The sequence below is a fragment of the Panicum hallii genome, chromosome 9, assembly GCF_002211085.1.
Source record: "Panicum hallii strain FIL2 chromosome 9, PHallii_v3.1, whole genome shotgun sequence".
NCBI classification, from domain to species: Eukaryota; Viridiplantae; Streptophyta; class Magnoliopsida; order Poales; family Poaceae; genus Panicum; species Panicum hallii.
The window spans coordinates 57,027,205-57,046,641 of record NC_038050.1 but is presented as its reverse complement, the minus strand read 5'-3'; the positions used below and the strand labels follow the sequence as shown (position 1 = coordinate 57,046,641).

Here is a 19,437-nt window from a genome sequence, read left to right as displayed (position 1 = left end):
AACATCTTCTTTTCTTTTCTTTTTCTTTGGGGGGGGGGCAGAAATATATGGAGTAGTTCCCCTCCAAATGTTTTTTTATAAGGATTCCCCTCCAAATGTTTGGACACCTCGAGGGCTTGTGGAGCCATCAACCATTCACCAGCGATGGCTGCGATCACAGTAACAGGCAGCCACTAGTATAGTAGTAACTGCCAAATAAACCTCATAGTGATCCAACGCTAATTGGCCATTTAAGCGTGTTAATAAGTCACTAAAGGCTGATTGAAGTGGAGGGAAGAGAGGAGACCTGATCTCTGCAATCCTCAGAAATAACCTTATTAACAGCCATTTCCCTTCTGAGCAAAGAAAAGAAGAAGGAGAAGAAGAAAAACACAGCCAACTTATCCTTCTTGAGTACATACATAGATATAGGAGGAGACGCTGGTGCCTCAGATGAGATGAGATTCCATGTCACGGCGCGAAGCAAACAGCCGCCTTTCCAGGTCAACAATGGGTGAACTTGACTGAACAAACCTGCAGAGTGGTTGCAATAAAAAAGCTGCCCCCCAATCATCGGCGGCAGAGGCCAACCTTGCCGCCAGGGAGGCTCAGCTTCAGTTGATCAGTTCAGACGCCAGCCGAAGCGGCACCCGCACACGATCCCACATGGGGGCAGGGGCAGGGGCGTGGCAGGTGCAGGTCCGGAAGCGGATCGGTCTCCGGCCGCAGTGAGCAAGCAAGCAAGCGTCCCGCAACCACACACCGCGACGCTGACACACAAAGCCCCCGATGAGCGAAGCGATATTGCCCGCAAAGTCCACGGAAACGTTATCTAGGACCACTCCACCGTCCGCGAGATTCGCCGAGATCGCCACGCCATGCCAGCGCCCCTTCCTTTGCTCGCCTCGCCTGCTGCCACCTTTTCCCCGGGTCGTTTTCCCGGCGACAGAAACACGCCCACGGCCGCGAAAGCTCCACCGCCGGGACGCGCGCCTTTCTCGGGCGGCGTCGCTGTCTCGGCCCGCCCACACGGCCACCGGCCGCCGTCGCGCGCACGCAGGCCAAGCCCCCAGCCCCAGCCCGGCGCGGCGCGAGAGCCGGAGGGGGAGACGTCGTGCGCGCCCGGCTCGGCGGCGCCCCTGCGCGCGCTGTATTTCGTGGACGGCGGGTGACGGACGGGATGGTGGTGCTGGTGCACCGAATGTCCGTGCGGGACCGCAGGTGACCGGTGTCGCCATCGGTGGTGGCAGGCACCGGCCACCGGTGGATACCGGACAGGTAGGGTCTGTGGTGCTGGAGCTGGTGCCGGAAATGGCGGTGGGACTCTCAGCGACCACGACACGGCGACTCTTGCGCGCGTGCAGGAATAGTTTGCCTACACATGCTACGGCTCTATGACCACTGCTGGAAGGTAATTTGGGGGCATTTCTGATGAGACGCCTATGCAGCGGATAACGATCCAAGTTTCTACCTTTCTGATCTTTCGGAAAAAAAAAGTTTCTAACTTTCTGTCTGTGCCTTTTGCGCTGATGGATTGCTTCAGATCAGCTCCATTTGTGTCCGTGCGGGTTATGGTCGCCTACGCTACAGCTCGTATCGACCATGGGCCCTGTTTGTGTTGCCTGCTGCGTACTAGCGTTATAACTGCTGCAAAAACCTGTAGAAATAGATTATAGGGAATACAAAGAAAAGAAGAAAGTTGACTCGCATTAGTGGCACGTTGACCCAGCCAATCGGTGGCCCAATTAGAATGCCAGTGTAAATGCCAACGAAACCAGGAAAGCAGAGCACACGATGGTGATTGGGGAGAAGAGAGCAGACAACATTATATCAGATCATTCTGTATAAAAAATTCTACTACACACTTCACTGGCAGACCAAATCAATCGCGTAAAAGCCAGTCCCAGACAAAGGCGTCTTCTTTCCTGAACGGTGAAGTTCCCAGCTATTACTTGCACTGCCGGCCTCACTGGCAGCTGAAAGTCCTCCATGGCTCATATTCGTGCTTCGCCGAAAGATGAAAATCCCCCACTATGCCCAAGTACACACTTCTGGTGTCTCCCATATAGGTTTCAGCGAGATCAAAATCACCCCAGGACTCGTCTTCAAGGAAACCATCTTGCAGCGCTGACATGTGCACCCGGGTGGTGTCATTTGCAGATGGATTACCGGGTACCACTCCACTACCTGTCGAAGAAACACGATTCACAACTGCTCATCCTGAAAACATTAGGGAAGAAACAGTGCTAGTACAAAAGATAAAGCTGTTACCTTCAGGTATCGCATCGAGCTCCAAAGAACGTCGTTGCTGCGAGCTTGGGCCTTCCAAGGTATTGTTATCCATGGAGGAATCAGGCAGAATCTCATTTCCTACGGATGAAACCTGCTGATTGACAACTTGGAAGCCCTCAAGTTCTTCTGCAGAATATTCAGGGTAAGAATGAACAGTCAGCTTCCCTTTGGAAAATTGGAAGTGATTAAACACACGGTATATACTACCACTGGGCATCGTGTTCTGGTTTGTAGTAGTATCTGGTTGGTGCTTTGACTTACCTGACACATTTTCCGATGATGTGCCAGGTGCTATTCCATAATATGTTGAAGACATCTGCTGGTGAGCTTCTTGGACATCAAGTTCTGCAAGATTTTGAGGAAATGGTAAACTGTGATGGGGATACGTAGTAACAACAGCAGCAACAACAAAGCCTTTTTAGTCCCAAGCAAGTTAGGGTAAGTTAGAGATGAAACACATGAAGATAAAAAAAAAGATGAAAGAAAGGAAATAGTAATTGTAAATATAGCAGTAGTAGTAATAATAAAAGGAGACCGAGCCTTAGCCATGGTTCAAGCATGTGGATTTCTGTGACTCGGATGTCCAAAACGACAGAGATCCGTGAGTCAAGAAGCGTTCAATATGAAGGGAAAGAAGGAATAATGGAACAATCAGATTACATTACTCAAAAGAGGCCAGGCCAAACCTACTTTGCACTGTCGGACTTTGTTGCACTGAGCATGATCCCTTAAGGTATGATCTGATATTGCTTCCAGAAAATGGCGCATGCTCATGAGACACATTCCTCTCTTGCATGCAACCAGAGTAAATTCCTGGCGTTGGATTGCACTTATGAGCATGATTGACGATCGTATCCCAATCTTGGTCAGAAATCTTTCCCATAATCTACATAGGGTGATATTAGACATACTATGTCAGCCACATTTTATTGAAGAACTGATTAGCATAAGTAATGATTTTAATCCATTCTCATACTTTGCGCAGATCTTCCGGGTTCCTGCTGTAGAATTGTAAAAAGTTCCGCACCATCTCGATACCATTCTGCACTAATAGCTTGTGCCTATCACCGTTCATTGCAATTCGGCTCAGTTTGTATACAGCATCTCGTGGGGATGGATTGCCACTCTTGTTTGTTGCTGTAAAGAAAGCCACCAGATAGAGTTCATTAATAAAAAAAAGGCTTCCCTGAGGGGCCTCAATAAGTGAGAGATGGATGCAAAGGTTCTCTGTTCACATGTTGCATTTTGCATGTAGCAGTCAACTTCTGTAATGCTATTTACTCGCTTACATAATTATGGGGTTGTATTGTATTTAGGAGTTAGGAGAACCAGGATGGCATGGCTAAAATGGCCAGGGGGTCTAGGCTTTAGGACAAAGAGTAGACAAAGACTTGGATAACAAAAAAAAAAACTAGGTAAAAGACTAATCCATTGTTCCTCTTGTTGAATGGAAGGATAAGAATGCCCTCCCTTCATAAAGGCGTTAGACAGATAGAACCTAAAGGACAGAAACGATTCAGTAGGAAATATAAAAAACAGCCATAAATCAAAAGTAGACAACTAAACTAGAAAGTAACAATCATATAATGTAAGTTGGTGTTGCTGCTAATAATATTCGCGTCTTCCCTGTAGAGGTTATTTAAAAAACATAAATGACCAAACGTAACATTAGTTCTAGAATGAAGAGCATGAACTCACAGAATCCGCGAATAGCCTTCACAGCAAAAGATTCTGTTATTCCTTCTTGAATTCTTTCGGAGATTCTTTCGTCAGCAGCCATGACCCCCAACTCGAACCTTTTGCTAGGAACAAAACTGGAATTATCTTGAAACTTGACATTACTGAGATAACCCTCACCATCTTGCAACCTAAAATACAGATTCCCAGATAGCAAATGTTCTTTTCCAGGTCGCCCTGTTACTATTTTACTATGGAAGTCCTCTTCAGTCCATTGTCCTTTATGATCTTCATCAAAATCAGCATGAACGGCTCCAATGTGAACTCTCATGGAAGAAAACGTTTCACATGTTATGATCTGGTCATTATGATCATATAAGGCAACCTGAAGGAGGTTCTCATCATCTGCTTCTATTTTATGCATTGAGTACATATCATTACCAACACTGCCTTTGCCGGTCCCAAGCCCGCGATGAGAAAATGTGGAGGGTTGTGTTAGGTTTGGCGAACCAGCGTAAAAAATCAGCCACTCTAATGGAAATGAAACCCATAAGAAATTCGTTGGGGCGTAACCCTCTTAGCGACGCGCTACATCGGAACCCGGGTGTGGTGTTAAATGGGCAAGGGCCGGGTCGTCATCCCCTCAGGGGCGGGTCGTATCGTGATCCAGGTACGATGATAAGTGAGCAAGAGTCGGGTCGTCGAAGCCTCTGTGGCGCGCTACATCTGCGCCCGGGTATAGTGAAAAATGAGCAAGGGTCTTCGCATTTCTCTCGACGGGTGCGAAGGGTAAGGAAGCTAGCCGAGCCAACTAGGATTCGTCTAGGTAGTTGTAACGTAGGGTCTCTAACAGGTAAGTTAAGAGAACTAGTCGATGCAGCAATTAGGAGGCGTGTAAATATTCTATGCGTGCAGGAGACTAAATGGAAGGGCCAGAAGGCGAAGGAGGTGGAGGGTTCTGGCTTCAAGCTTTGGTACACGGGGACAACTTCGGGTAGGAATGGTGTAGTCATCTTGATCGATAAGAGCCTTAAGGATGGAGTTGTAGATGTTAGGAGGCAAGGCGACCGGATTATCCTAGTGCGGTTGGTCATTGGAGATTTGGTTCTGAATGTGATCAATGCCTATGCCCCTCAGGTAGGTCTTAGTGAGAGCTCCAAGAGTCAATTTTGGGAAGACCTTGATAGCATGGTTAGTACCGTGCCTATCAGTGAGAAGCTCTTCATAGGAGGCGACCTCAATAGCCATGTGGGTGCGACTAATGTAGGATATGAGCGAGTACACGGGGGTTTCGGGTATGATAGTAGGAACGAGGGGGGAGGATGTTTTGAATTTTGCGTTGGCCTACGACCTGCTGTTAGCGAATACCCTCTTTAGGAAGAGGGAGTCCCATCCAGTGACCTTCCATAGTGGACAATACTCGAGCCAAATCGACTTTATCCTTGCTAGGAGAGAGGATAGATGTGCCTGCTTAGATTGTAAGGTGATACCTGGAGAGTGTGTTGTCCCCCAACACAAGCTTGTGGTGGCGGATTTTCATTTTCGGGTACGTGCTCACCGGGACAAACGTGCCAAGATTGCGAGAACGAAGTGGTGGAAGTTTAGAGGGGAAGAGGCACAAACGTTTAAGGAGAGGATGCTAGGCGAGGGGCCTTGGGAAGAAGGAGCAGATGTAGATGATATGTGGCTAAAGATGGCGACATGTGTTTGGAAGGTGGCCTCAGAAGTGTTTGGTGTGAGCAGGGGAGGCAAGCAGGAAGTGAAAGAGACTTGGTGGTGGAATGACGAGTTGCAAAGGGCTATTAAGGAGAAGAAGGAGTGTTTCAAACGCCTTCATCTCGACAAGAGCGCAACCAACATCGAGGGCTATAGATTAGCGAAGAGGTCTGCAAAGCAAGCTGTAAGTGTAGCGAAAGGTCAGTCTTTTGATGACCTTTATCAACGGCTAGGTACGAAGGAAGGAGAGAAGGACATTTATAAGATCGCTAGGACCAGTGAGAGGAAGACAAGTGATATAAACCAAATCAAATGCATCAAGGATGGGACAGATCGACTTCTGGTGAAGGATGAGGAGATCAAGGACAGATGGCGAGAATACTTGGATAAGTTGTTTAATGGGGAAAATGAGGGTCCTACCTTCGAGTTGGACGACTCATGTGATGATACCAACAGACGCTTTGTGAGGAGGATTCAGGAGGCAGAGATTGGGGAGGCTTTGAAGAGGATGAAGGGAGGTAAAGCGATGGGTCCTGATGGCATCCCCATTGAGGTATGGAGATGCCTGGGCGAGAGGGCGGTAGTATGGTTAACTAAGTTTTTTAACTTAATTTTCTGATCAAACTTGATGCCGGAGGAATGGAGGAGAAGTATATTAGTACCGATCTTCAAGAACAAGGGAGATGTTCAAAGTTGTACTAACTACCGGGGGATTAAGCTGATGAGCTATACGATGAAGCTTTGGGAGAGGGTTATCGAGCATCGTCTAAGAAGATTGACAAGGGTGACCCAAAACAGTTTGGGTTCATGCCTGCAAGGTCGACCATGGAGGCGATTTTCTTAGTACGACAGTTGATGGGGAGATGTCGAGAGGAGAAGAAGGACTTACATATGGTCTTTATTGACCTAGAGAAGGCGTATGACAAAGTACCGAGAGACGTCATATGGTGGGTCTTGGAAAAACATAAAATCCCAACTAAGTATATTACCCTCATCAAGGATATGTACAAGGATGCGACGACTTGTGTTCGAATATGTGATGGCGATACCAGTGACTTTCCAATTAAAATAGGACTACATCAGGGGTCAGCATTGAGCCCTTATCTATTTGCTTTGGTGATGGATGAGGTCACAAGGGACATGCAGGGTGATATCCCTTGGTGTATGCTCTTTGCTGATGATGTGGTGCTAGTTGACGAGAGTAGGGCAGGGGTTAATATGAAGTTAGACCTGTGGAGACACACATTAGAGTCGAGGGGGTTCGGACTGAGTAGGACCAAGACCGAGTATATGATGTGCGACTTTAGCCCGACTAGGCATGAGGATGGGAACGTTAGCCTCGAAGGTCAAGTGGTGGTCAAAAAGTATACATTTTGGTATCTAGGATCAATGCTTCAGAAAGATGGAGACATTGATGAAGATGTTAGGCATAGAATTTTAGCCGGCTGGTTGAAATGGCGGCAGGCTTCTGGCGTCCTCTGTGACAACAAGGTGCCACAGTGGCTAAAAGGTAAGTTCTATAGGACGGCGATTCGTCCGGCGATGCTATACGGTGCTGAATGTTGGCCTACAAAAAGGCGACATGTCCAGCAACTGAGTGTAGCAGAGATGCGTATGCTGCGTTGGTTCTGCGGGCATACAAGAAGGGATAGAGTCCGGAACGAAGAGATTCGAGATAGGGTCGGGGTGGCACCTATCGAGGAGAAGCTGATTCAACATCGGTTGAGATGGTTTGGACATGTACAACAGAGGCCTCCCGAGGTGCCGGTGCGTAGTGGAGTTTTAAAGTGGGGCGATAATGTAGAGAGAGGTAGAGGTAGACCTAGACTAACTTGGGACGAGACGGTTAAGAGAGACCTTAAGGAGTGGAATATCGCTAAGGAATTAGCTATAGATAGGAGCGCTTGGAGATTAGCAATTAACGTACCTGAACCGTGACTGTCGGTACATACGGACAGGGGTACCTCCTGCTAGGGTGTCCAGACCCTTAGCGTCTCGCTGTCGCCTCACAGGTAAGGGCGCGATGGTGTCCGGCTCCAGCGTGTGCGCCAAGCGCATCGTGGTGAACGCGCGCCACCACATGCTCGACCGCCTATCCTTCATCATCGCCAAGAAACTGCTCAACGACCAGAAGGTCGTAATAGTCCGCTACGAGGAGATCGGCATCTCCGCGGGCCTAACCCGTCAGGGAGTCACTTGACAGTCTGTCCGCCATGATGGACACGAGGTTATCCGTGACCTCACCCTTGTCCTCTGGGAGACGGGACGTACGGCCCGGACCTGACAGCTGGGATCGTGGCCTCCGGACCTCCCCCCCGAGCTCATATAGGGGCGCCCCTACGTGCCCATGAGGACAAGGTACTCGGGGATGGCCTCCACAGGCCCGGACCCCCCAGGGGGTCCGGCGCCGCCACGTGTGGGAGCCAGACCCCTATGGGCCTGTCTCTCCAACTGGCCTTGGGGGCCCGGACCCCCCTTTTCCTCCGGGATGGGGTCTGGCGCCGCCATGTGCTGCCAAGGTGGCAGCTCCAGGGCCGTCCCTGCCACGTGCCCATGGCAGAAGGCCCTCTGCGGGACGCCAGCCCAACACCCGCATTAAATGCGGGTAGGTGGGCCGGGTGTGCCCAAGTCAAATCATGGTTTGCCCAACTGACACCACGGTAAGCCCGCCTATTTCAAAGGCGGCGCGTCACTGTGCTCTGCGCACGGGTAGACGGCGTGTAGCCACATCACGTCGCCGCGCGCGTGAGTAATGATGGCCTGCTGCATGTGTGCTGAGGCGTGCGCTGCAACAGTGCGCGCGGAGACGACGGCGCGGCAGGGTCAGCGCTGCTTCTTCATCTGTTAGAGGGATCTGACCCAACAGTGGCAGCACGGCTTCTACTGTTGGGTAACACTGACAGCAGCCACTGTGCCGGCAAGGCGGCACACGGCCATATCCAGGCTGTAGATACGCACATCAACTTCTCGATTGTGAGGACTACAGGATGGAGCTGGAGAAGAAGATCGCATATCTGTCATATTACATGCTCCTATTAGCCGGGCTCACCTGTCGGGACCCCGCACAGTGTAAGCACTCCCCTTGGACTATAAAAGGGAGAGGGCACCCGTTAGAACACAGGTTCCTCCGGAAGTCCCTTCTCAGTCTACACAAGGACTAGACCCACAAGCTTTCCTCCAAGCTTCCACAATCAATACAACACTCAAGTGGACGTAGGGTATTACGCTCCGGCGGTCCGAACCACTCTAAATCCTCATGTCCTCCCCGTGTTCATCGGCCCATCGATCAAGCGCTCCTAGGTCTCCCCCAAACTCTTCCTAAACTAGGATTAGGCGGGTGCATTCCGCCACCCGGCTGGAGATTTCCTCCGACAGTGATCTTTGTTACTTTTTGTTTAACCCCTGACTCTTCCTTTGGCTTGTGTCATTTTTGTGTTTCTTATTCTTGTTTTATGTGGGTTTCATCTCTAACCTACCCAAACTTGCTTGGGGCAAAAGATTAAGTTGTTGTTGTTGTAGTACATATCATTACCACATGAATTCACAAATATCAAACGAAGAGGTACACTGAGGTTTTTATTAGATAATATCCTGAAAAGTAGTGGAAAGAAATGATACACATAGCACATAAGAGTCTGGCATTTAGTTTAGGATATGCTGCAGAAATGAGACTGGAATCGTTATCTATGATGATATTGAACATTGAAATTTCTAACCATGCTTGGCACATATAGTTGATGTACAATTGTACCTCCAATAAGAAATTAAGGACCATTTTATTAACAAAGATCACTTGGCTGAGTGTGCATCACCATTTGCTAACGATTTACGCATTATAGCATTAGTTAAAGTAGGACAGAACTTTCCGTTGGGCAGGGCTTCCGTAAAACTGAACCTTCGATAGTGATTTTTGCTTCTCTCGTTTTTCCCCTCCTATTTTTTCTCCTATTTTTCAATTTTTATTTTCAAAATAGGTAGTTCGAGATAGAATTCAGGTACTATATTCTTTGTGCTACTAGACAGCTCAAAGTTAAAAAAAAATTACAGGCATCTCAAACAACTTAAAAACTTTCAAGAAAAAATGAACCTCATGGTATCCATGAGAAGATTACCAACCTTAGGGCAGGGGATTGCTGTAGATAACCACCAAATCTACTTGTATCCTGTCAACGTAATTTAAAGAGATTAACTAGCTAAGATGTGAAAAATGACACCTACTAGCAGTTACTGCCAAATTGGCAATTATTCCCAACAAAAATCTAATATTTGAAATCAAATCCTCAAAACTCTTACCGCTGTTAGGAAGGAAACTTTTTCACGGAGCTCTTGATTTTCCTTATACATGGATTCAATCTTTTCGTTTTGCCCCTGTAGCATTCTTCGCATCTCCTCGAGCAGCTCCACGTGCCTGTCACTGTCCAGCACACAAAGAAGAACAATGAAAATAAAAATGTGCTTATGCAATGGCAGATGTGTTTGGTTGGTGAGACGAAGTGGAACAGGACAGAGAAGCCCTATTTTTATGGTGTTTGGTTTGGAGTTGGATAGGACGAGTCCATTTCTAAAGCGGTGAAGGCGGGCCGAGCGGCTAGGCGTGGGCGGGCAGTAGAAGCGAGCAGCACAGGGGATGGATAAGAAAAGAAGAGGGGCTGGCAGGTCAGCAGGTGGGACCCACATGCAGCAGATGCCTTATCCCAATGTCTCCAACTAAATATGAGATGGAACCTTCTTACTTTATACATTGCCGAAACCAAACGCATGTTTAGGAGGACAAACCAAGTCCTGCCCGTGCAGATCAACAAATACCGCAAAACCTAAAAATACAGGCAGCAAGGCTGTAGCAAGTAGCTCACTCGAAGCTGCAGGAGCACCGGGGTCGCTTCGCCATTGCTGATCGGCACGATCCTTTGCCACCATGGTTGTTCTCCTCCCAGTCCTGGGGCCGGGGCAGATACATTGCCCGGACGGAGCAGCGGGCTTTGTGATGAGAGGACAGTAAATGAGTGTTGAACGATGGAGCCTTGTTTTCCTTGTCGTGGAGATGGTAGCCTATAAGAACTTCAGAAGGGAGTACTCGTGAAATCTTCCTTTGACACACGAACTTGGCAGATTTGATTTGTGCTCGATGCGAATGTAATCCCTGTGTTGCACATATATAGCATGGTTTCTTAATGTTCAAGAAACTTCAGAGTGTGTGCTGCTACAGAATGGATTATGAATTTATGAATGACTGCCCCTCTTGATCCTTCACAGTGGAGAAAAGAGCATAGTGTTTGTGTTGCGGCTTGCAGGTTCCCACAGGCTTTCGGTGCTGGACGGAAGCTGTGCGGGGGAAAGCAGAAGAGGCCGCGTGCATCTCAACGGTTGCTTTATCTGTCGTCAGTTCCAAGATGTTTCGTTTGGCTTTCCAATACTGGCGGGACAGGATGAAGGAATCCGTTGCCCCAGTGATTCTCCTGGCCGCAGATTCTCGGGTTAGGTAAGTGAATGATGGAAGAGGGAACGAGACAGACATGGAAACCATGCGTTTGCATCGAAGGATTGATTGAGTTGATGTCTATAGGACTTTAGTTGACTGGAGGAAACTTCTTTCAGCCAACTAAACAAGGATCAGCACCAGGTTCAGCGAACTGTTGCTTTTTCAAGAATGGGGAGATCTTATATTAAATTAACAGATCATGTTTATGATCAAGGTCCAAAGCTGCCGACGCGCAGGCAGAAACACCTTTAGAAACAAAACCAGAAGAGAGCTCTCCCCTACCAGTCTGCCCTAATTCATTTGCCACTCCATTTGCCCTCCGGTTGACTTTGAAACTTTGAAGCACTGGAATATTCTCAGCGCCTTTTCTGCTTCTTCTATGATGATGCAGTGAACTGTTGTTTTCTGTATCGAAGGATTGTTGGGGTCAAATTTACTTAACAGAACCTGTATGAATTCTGCTAGTTCTCTGCATCCAACTGGACCAAAATCAACACCAGGTGACTGAACTGCCCAAGCTACAGACAGCCGTGCCTCAACAGTCAGACACAATCACCAGTAATCTCCACAAGAACAGGCCCCATCTTTGAAATGGTGGAAACGCTTCGCATCTCGGACAACAATCTCCCGGTCGACAATCTTCGAGATATACTTGATCGCATCATGGCAGTTGCCACAGACCCTGAGGTTCTTGATGATCAGGAGCCTCGTTCCAGGGCTGGTGTTCAACAAACCAAAGGCAATGGCCAGCCGCTCGCTATGGTAGCTGAGAAGCTGCTCCTTCACTCCTTCCTCGAGGTCATGGTACACAAACTCTGTTCTCGGAACATAACCCATCTTCCTCATCTCAGAATCAAGCTTCGCGACTATTTTTAGGATCTCCTGAAGCTGAGGATGGCTCTGATCTTCCATCACGAACATGTGGCGCATTCCACGGACCTCTACCAAGCTGTAGCCAGGCACTTTCTTGCTGCTGCTATCCTTCATTAGCTTTCTGGCTTCCCTGACTTTGTCCCACTTCTTTGCAGCGGCATAGAGATTTGATACCAGTGCAAGGACACCTACGTCTTCAGGTTGGAACTCAAGGATCTTTTCTGCTATGTTTTCTCCAAGCTCTAGCTTCTTGTTATTCAAGCAACCTGAAAGCAGAGCGACCCAAACTGCAATGGTCGGTTCAGTTTGCATTGATGCGAGCAGGTCATTGGCTTCTTCCACAAGACCAGAACGTGCTAAGAGATCAATTATACATACATAATGCTTTTCTGCAGGTTCAATGCCAAACTTCTTACCCATGCGATCAAACCAGAATTTCCCTTCCTCCACAAGACCAGAGTGGCTTAGAGCTGACAGAAGAGAAGCAAATGTGGCATGATCAGGATTTATTCCAGTTTTGTTCAGTTCTTGGAACAGAGCAAGGGCATCATGACCACGTCCATGAGTGCCACAGCAAGCAATCATCGCATTCCACAAAACCAAGTCTCTCGAGGAAACTCTATCGAAAAGCTTTTGTGCACTTTTCAGGGAGCCGCATTTGGAGTACATGTCAAGGATGGATGTACCCAAAATACAGTTAAGCTCAAGCCTCCTCAAGATGAAACCATGTATAGACTTCCCTAGCTTCAGGAGTCCCATATCAGCGCAAGCTAGCAGCGCACTAACATGTGCCCCTGAATCAGGCTGAAGCCCAGAAGTTGACAACTCTCTGAACAAATCAAGTGCCTCATCCGCATGACCGTTCTGCACAAACCCAGATATCAGTGCGCTCCATGAGACAGCATTCCTGTACGGCATCATTCTAAACACTTGGCGTGCCACATCAAACCTCCCATTCTTGGCATACATGTCCACAAGGCTCGTCGTCACAACAACATCCATCCTCATACCATGCCGCAGTATGTACCCATGAACTGAGGCCCCCATTTGGGCATCCCCTGTTGCCGCGCACGCTTGTACAACCCCAACCATGACCACCTCGTCCCCATCCAGGCCATCCTCCCGCATCCTCCTGTACATACCAAGCGCCTCCACTGGCCTCCCAGCGCTCACGAACCCAGCAACCATCGTGCTCCACGCGACACGGTCCCTCCTCGGCATTCCGTCGAACACCCTGACAGCGTCCCCCATTGCACCGCATCTCGAATAGAGGTGGAGCAGCGCCGAGCAGACGAACACGTCCTTGCTGTAACCGGCCTCGAACGCGCGGTCCTTGATGCTTTCCGCGGCGGCGAGGTCCCCGAGGCGCGCGCACGCGGAGAGCGCGAGCGTGAAGGTGGTGCTGTCGGGGCGCGCGGCTGGCGGGAGGGCGCGGAAGACGCGGAGCGCCGTGCTATGGGATCCGCCCCGAGAGTGCGCGGCGAGGAGCGCGTTCCAGGCGGCTATTGAGGAGGGGGAGGCGGGGGAGGTCGCGAGGGTGGACTCCGCGGCGTCGAGCGCGCCGGAGCGGGCGTAGGCGGCGGCGAGCGATGCGAGGAGATGGTTGGAGGAGGAGACGATGAGGAGGGCGTGGAGGCGGGTGAGCGTCGCGAGCGTGGCGCTGGAGGGGGAGAGGACGCGGCGGAGGCGGCGCTGGTCGGCGAGGAAGGCGGGAAGGCGCATAGCATTTGGAGCGGCAAGGGAAGGGATCTCCGGCCAGGCGGGCTATAGGAGGCAGTGGTGGTGGTGCGACCCAAATTGGGCTAGCTATCACGCAGGTTAGGCCCATTAGAGAAAACAGTCTTCTGGCCCAAAATACCACAGGCCAGAGGTTACAAACAGAGTGACGGCCGAAGTTTCAATACTTTTTTTTTAAAAAAATACAGTGCTAATTTTTTTAGTTCAAGCTGCTGAGCAAAGTTAGCATCAGTGAACGTCCACATTACTGTTACGATACTAGTAGTATCACCTTACTTTCTCAGCTCCTCTGTTTGCGTATCATTATCACTCAGTTTGAAGGCGCAGCCGTGTAGAAAAACATCCCCTCCAAGTGAAGGTTCCATGGATTTTACTCTGCTTTCCAGTTCCATGAAATCACTTAGCGTCCAAGTACATCAACGAATATACAGGGCTCTAGGCTCCTTACACCTGAATTAGCGCCCACACCAACCCCCCCCCCCCCCCCCCAAAACAAACATTTGCAGTTCATCAATCCACACATCACTTACACCAAGCAGCTATACTACAAAGCTGATGAATTACTAGTTTACTATTACTACTAATAATCTAGTACTATCATTTAAAGCACGGTCTCATATAGGTTAGCATCAACTAGTATTACTGCTGCTGCTGCTGCTGCTGCTAAGCACTAACAGGCTGCTCTTTCAGCTCACTTGTCGTGGCGAGGAGACAGCCTCGGGAACGAGAAGCTGTCCTGGTGGCCGTCGCGCGGCGCCGCCGCCGTCTCCACAACGTCCACGCGCACCTCCTTGCGCCCGGTGTCGAGGCTCCGCTGCTTCGCCGGCGGTATCAGGTGCCTGGTCTGCGACGACGACACCGGCTCGGCGTCGTCCGCGTCGCTGTAGTCCGAGTCCGACAGCGGGCTCCTCGCGCCGCCGACGTGCGCGATGGTCTTGTAGCGGCGGAGGTGACGGACCGGCACCTCGTGCGGCCGGTGCCACTCGCTCGCCTCCGTTCCTCCTGCTGGTGTGTCCGCGCTCTGGGTCTCGGAAGGGTCATCTGACGACTCCTTGTTGTGCTTCTTCTTCACCACGGCCTTGTGCCACTTCTTCAGGGCCTTCGCTGTCTGCTCGTCGAAGATCGTTGTCTTCATTTGCGACCCCATCTGGAAAACAAACCTCTCCCCAGTTAGTCTTCCAAGGGATAAATGCAAGAGACAAATAAAGCTAATACTAGCTCAGGCTCAAGAGAGTTTGGCAGCCCTTCTGAGTTCTGAATGTTAGTGCGGTCTGTGCAGTGAAGTAATTCAGTTCTCGCTCCGACAAAAATGCTGGCTGGTGATTGATTTATTTATTGATAAAGTTTGTTGGTGATTGAATCAATGTCAGTATGCACTGTGAATGTGTGTTCACCTGAGATACAAGGGCATAGAGTGGAAGGGTGACATAGCTGCACGTAAATTGGACGACAGCCCTGTAAAAGGGAATAAAGAGGTAGAAATGGTTAATAAGAAGTAGAAATTTCTGAACAATGAAACAGCAAAATCATCTGAAACTTACCCAAGGCAGACTCTCGCAATAATAAGCTCAAAGTTGTCGTGGAAGCAGGACCTCAGCCCAAACTCGTACTGCACAGAGGTTTATTATCAGCAAAGTCTTGCAACATACTACAATTGTGGCACGAAAAATGCTTCCAAATCTCAAAAACAATCTTACCCAAATCCAAAAGAAATATGTAATCTCAAATGCATTCTGCAAGAAGAAAGAACACAGTTAGATAAAAGCATAAGAACTATTTGCAAGATTTCTTTTCTAAAAAAATATCTACCAGCACTGTTGATAAAAGTCATTATGGTGAAATCAAATGTTCTCTGCTTTTCATTAGATCTGCTTTTTTTTCATTTGATTAATGCACACAACTTAGGTTGAGAACGCCATGCATATGTTTGTCCAGATGCTTTTTCGTTATAAGAGTTTTTTTCATTTGATTAATACGCACAACAAAGGTTGAGAATACCATGCATTTGTTTGTCCAGATGCTTTATGTTCCAGTTAGCATGCTTGTTCATGAGGAACTTTTCTGGCTTTCTGGCCTCTACTGACCTGGAATGATGCGAAATGGATGAGATGGAGAACCAGACGAGGCTTCCCGAACCAGAAATGATCATCACTCAGTTTTACCACTGGCATGCCCTGAATAACTGTATGCCTCTCTGTAATTGCAATAGCCATCATAGCAATTATTGCCTGCAGCTTTGTTCCAACTGCTAGAATCAGCTACGAATAGGAAAGTGTTGTTAGCACCAGCCACGCAAAACCTTTTACCACCAAAAAGATAATAAACAAACACTGTAAGAACTTACTACAAGGGGAATTGTTGAGAACCAGAACAAATTGTGCCATCCTGGTAAGAGAATAATCAAACCAAAAGAAATTAATAATGGACCTCTAGAATTTCATGGTGTCCTGGAAACCATCAAGCCAAATAGCACATGAAGTATAGCCAGAGAGTTGGTCTGTTGGAGGGTTGGATCTTACTTAGGTGTAATCCAAGTTACTTTCAAATCAAAGAATGCTCCACCAGTATAGACATGCTACGAGAATTACAATAAATAATTTGGCAGCATGTAATTTTCTGGGAATATGGGAGTTTAGGAAATTAGATAATGACGTACCATGAACATTGACGAGCATGACAGCCAGAGCAGAGGCCCATAAAGGTGGACTGAACAAATAATTGATGTTGCAAATGAGTCATGATGTTACTAGACAGATGAAAGAAACCAAGAAGCCATAAAAAAAGAAACAAGCAGAATAATTTGGATGTTATGTGTACAAAGTTCTATAATTGTGAATGTTCTAATAATTCTTTGATTAAAAACATGAACAAGGAAAAGAAAACCTATCTTTTTCTTGAAATAAAAAGAATACCTATCATTAACACATTTTGGGAATAATACTGTCAACTATCAATGAAATGAAAGAGCCACTTAGAAATGCCTGAATTGTATTTTCTAATTCAGATAATATACTTTATGTGAATTATGTAGGTATAACAGTATAACTACACAAGCGAGATTATCAGGCTTCCTTACCTAATGGCAACAACTGTTTTGAAATCATCCTCCAATGACCTCTTGATGTACTTCCGAAAATTGAACTTGGTCCCCGGGGATAAATGAGCCTATACAAACATTTGTCAGAAGCTGGATCCGACAGCAGGAAATAACTCAAAATCAGAGGCTACTTACAGCAATGAATCCATGCCGCAAAGTAAGGTAGTCTGTCCTCCGAACAGATCTGAAGAACTGTCTAAAGAAGCTCACCTACAATTTACATCAAGTACAAGCATAGCAAGCAGTGAGCTCCAAAGGAATTAAATTCATCTCTGGGCATATAATACACATATATGTATAAGAAGCTGAACTTTAGTCAGATCATTTTATTCCCGTGTTGCATGCACATTATGACTTTATTATAAAATCTTTAGGTTCAACTGGAAATAACTCATCTGTTGAACTAAATACCATTGGCATTCAATATTTGGTACTATTAAACCATTTGTGCATATTAACCAGAGAAAATATTCAACATGAAGTAAAGTGAACAAATGCAGCCATACAAAGGAGCCATGAAACAACTTACAACATAGAGCAGGATCGTGCTTTTGCTCCAACAGCTTGCATGTTGCCTCACAAAGGATGTTTGATGAGTAAGCCTGAACTTTGAGGGATCTGCAAAAGTTTAATATGACAAAAAAATTTCAAATAAAATGGATGGACCAGACCAGCATTAGATTAAGAATCTAATCAATTATGTGAATGTAATAATTTTGGCATAGGAATATAGCAGTTTACAACTGTATGTCATACATTTCACATAAACCATATGAAACAACGGCCAATCAAAAAATTAGATAGCACAGTACCATATTGGAATTCATAGGTTGGTAAGCACGTTTCGTTTTCCCACACCTTCCATATACGCGTCTGCGTAGAAACAAAATTCAGAGTGACTGCAAGCTTGCAACTTTTGTCCATGACTGATTTGAGGTGGAAAAAAGTAATGCTTGAGAACCGACCATACCTTTGCTCTACCTAGGGACATTGTAAAGAAACTGAATGTGACATGGAAGACGGCCAAGAAGAACACGAAAATATGCAGCTGATGCATCCCGTCGGCTGAAACAAGCGACACCATGCCCTGCCATGTCATTTGGATCAGCACAGGCGAGCAGACAGATCGAAATGGCCTGGCACCTCTCCACAGATACACCCAAACATAAGGACAAGAGCTATTTCTTTACCCCGACAACCCGGGCACTCAAGATTCTAACGAGACAAATTCTGCCTATGCACAAAGTAAACTACTACTGCACCTTAGTCGCCACTCACTTTGGGGCAGGAGAAAAAGTAGCTCGGATCTTCAGACAGGTGCCGTCGGCCATGGCCCTCGGGCTGTTTAGCCTCCGAGTGGACGGACAGGCGGCAGGGCAGCATGGTGTTGGCGGCTCCCGCCGGGATGCAGATGCGCGAGATGTACCTCCCCGTCACGGTCAGCAGCAGCGATATGAACCCCAGAGTCATCAGCTCTGCGCATGCCGAACTCGAAACCGCGTTAGATTCGTGCTCGCTCGCCTGTGGATGACAGGAGTGCTACGGATGGTTCGAACTGGCGGAAAGGGACGCAACCGCTTACCGGATTTAACCTTCTCCAGGGCGTCGAACAACGCCTTCTTCCGCCTCTTGCTGAGCAACTAGGAGCAGAGAAACAGCGCCCAAGAAAACAAAATCAGCGGCGCCATCCAAAACGCAGCAGAGGAGGAGCGGATTAATTAAATTAGAAAAGGCTCGCGACAAATCGAATTATATCCCTCCTCAAAAAAAAAATCAAATTATATTTGAGAACGGGAACAAGCGAAGCGGAGAAGGACGAGAATCCCGCCGGAGAGGGGACTGATGGGGGGAAAACGGGAGCGCCGGCGTACCTGGCCGAGGTGGTGGAGGAGGCCCTCCAGCAGGATGGACGCGGCGACGATGACGGCGCAGACGGCGGCCACGGCCCACGTCGGCGTCTGGTCCAGCGACCTCGTGCCGCTGGCGGCGGCTCCTCCGCCGGCGCCGCCCATCTCCTCTCCGCTCTTGCGGCAGTGTTAATGGCCGGCCGTGCGCCCGAACCTTTCCCGGCGTGGAGGAGCGGAGTGTGCGTTCATGGAGACGGCTGCCGGTGTCGCCCGCCGCGTGCCTGCCCAGAGATAGGCGCTTGCGCGTCTATTAGTAGAGCAGCGCCCAGTTCAAACGACAGGGCGCAGTAAAGAACCGTGCCTTGCGGCGGTGGCTGATTTTGGGATTTAGTCCTTGCCTTTTCCGTATCGCTTCAGAATGGCCCCTGACTAATTTGTTTCCCTCTCTCCAGGGCTTTTTTTTTTGTCTGAAAGGAAAACATGAAGGAAAGAAAAGCATTGGTTTAGCTGGCTTTAGTCATGCTTTCCTATTTCATTACAAATCCTCATTAAAAAGCACAGCAATAATTGCCTTTTAAATACAAGCTAGCGTTTGAGGGCAGCTGCCTAGTCCAGTGACACTTTTTTAAAGCGTTCTCAATAGAAATTATAACTTGGATTTTGGTACCTTCCTATTCAAAAAGATACCCCACGTTCCAAAATTTAGTACTCCCTTCGTTCCATAAAAAAAAGTTAAAAAT

The 19,437-nt window shown here is 48.0% G+C and overlaps 3 protein-coding genes across 3 annotated transcripts; all 3 read right to left on the bottom strand.

Annotated features, from left to right (window-relative positions):
* Window positions 1-1,750: 1,750 nt before the first annotated feature.
* On the bottom strand, window positions 1,751-11,188 carry LOC112873185. Its single transcript, XM_025936204.1, has 11 exons — window positions 11,079-11,188; window positions 10,518-10,847; window positions 9,958-10,078; window positions 9,781-9,827; window positions 9,200-9,255; window positions 3,970-4,398; window positions 3,248-3,408; window positions 2,962-3,157; window positions 2,479-2,616; window positions 2,251-2,397; window positions 1,751-2,166 (listed from the first exon to the last, which is right to left on the bottom strand). The coding sequence occupies exons 1-11, from the start codon at window positions 11,186-11,188 to the stop codon at window positions 1,946-1,948; spliced, it is 1,956 nt and encodes a 651-aa protein (XP_025791989.1). The 3' UTR covers window positions 1,751-1,945.
* Window positions 10,809-13,850, bottom strand: LOC112874521 (putative pentatricopeptide repeat-containing protein At3g25060, mitochondrial). Its single transcript, XM_025937891.1, has one exon. It carries the CDS (start codon window positions 13,736-13,738, stop codon window positions 11,696-11,698), a length of 2,043 nt encoding a protein of 680 aa, XP_025793676.1. The 5' UTR covers window positions 13,739-13,850; the 3' UTR covers window positions 10,809-11,695.
* A 402-nt stretch (window positions 13,851-14,252) lies between these two features.
* LOC112874523 (MLO-like protein 9) lies at window positions 14,253-19,004 on the bottom strand. The gene is made up of 15 exons (XM_025937892.1): window positions 18,722-19,004; window positions 18,433-18,490; window positions 18,129-18,325; window positions 17,821-17,937; window positions 17,663-17,723; window positions 17,380-17,468; window positions 16,986-17,060; window positions 16,830-16,918; window positions 16,410-16,459; window positions 16,098-16,138; window positions 15,838-16,011; window positions 15,451-15,486; window positions 15,295-15,362; window positions 15,148-15,208; window positions 14,253-14,900 (listed from the first exon to the last, which is right to left on the bottom strand). Exons 1-15 carry the CDS (start codon window positions 18,860-18,862, stop codon window positions 14,445-14,447), a joined length of 1,713 nt encoding a protein of 570 aa, XP_025793677.1. The 5' UTR covers window positions 18,863-19,004; the 3' UTR covers window positions 14,253-14,444.
* Between the last annotated feature and the right edge of the window lie 433 nt (window positions 19,005-19,437).

Bases quoted from the DNA above. Each gene is read 5' to 3' on its own strand.
- LOC112873185 (XM_025936204.1), bottom strand. From the start codon at position 11,188: ATGGTTTCCATGTCTGTCTCGTTCCCTCTTCCATCATTCACTTACCTA. The intron at 9,828-9,957 runs GTAAGAGTTTTG...TTACGTTGACAG, and splicing joins AAGTTTCCTTCCTAACAGCG to GATACAAGTAGATTTGGTGG. The intron at 2,617-2,961 runs GTAGGTTTGGCC...AAAATCTTGCAG, and splicing joins ACAAAGTCCGACAGTGCAAA to AACTTGATGTCCAAGAAGCT.
- LOC112874521 (XM_025937891.1), bottom strand. From the start codon at position 13,738: ATGCGCCTTCCCGCCTTCCTCGCCGACCAGCGCCGCCTCCGCCGCGTC.
- LOC112874523 (XM_025937892.1), bottom strand. From the start codon at position 18,862: ATGGGCGGCGCCGGCGGAGGAGCCGCCGCCAGCGGCACGAGGTCGCTG. The intron at 18,326-18,432 runs GTAAGCGGTTGC...CGGCATGCGCAG, and splicing joins CCTGGAGAAGGTTAAATCCG to AGCTGATGACTCTGGGGTTC. The intron at 15,363-15,450 runs GTAAGATTGTTT...ACCTCTGTGCAG, and splicing joins CATATTTCTTTTGGATTTGG to TACGAGTTTGGGCTGAGGTC.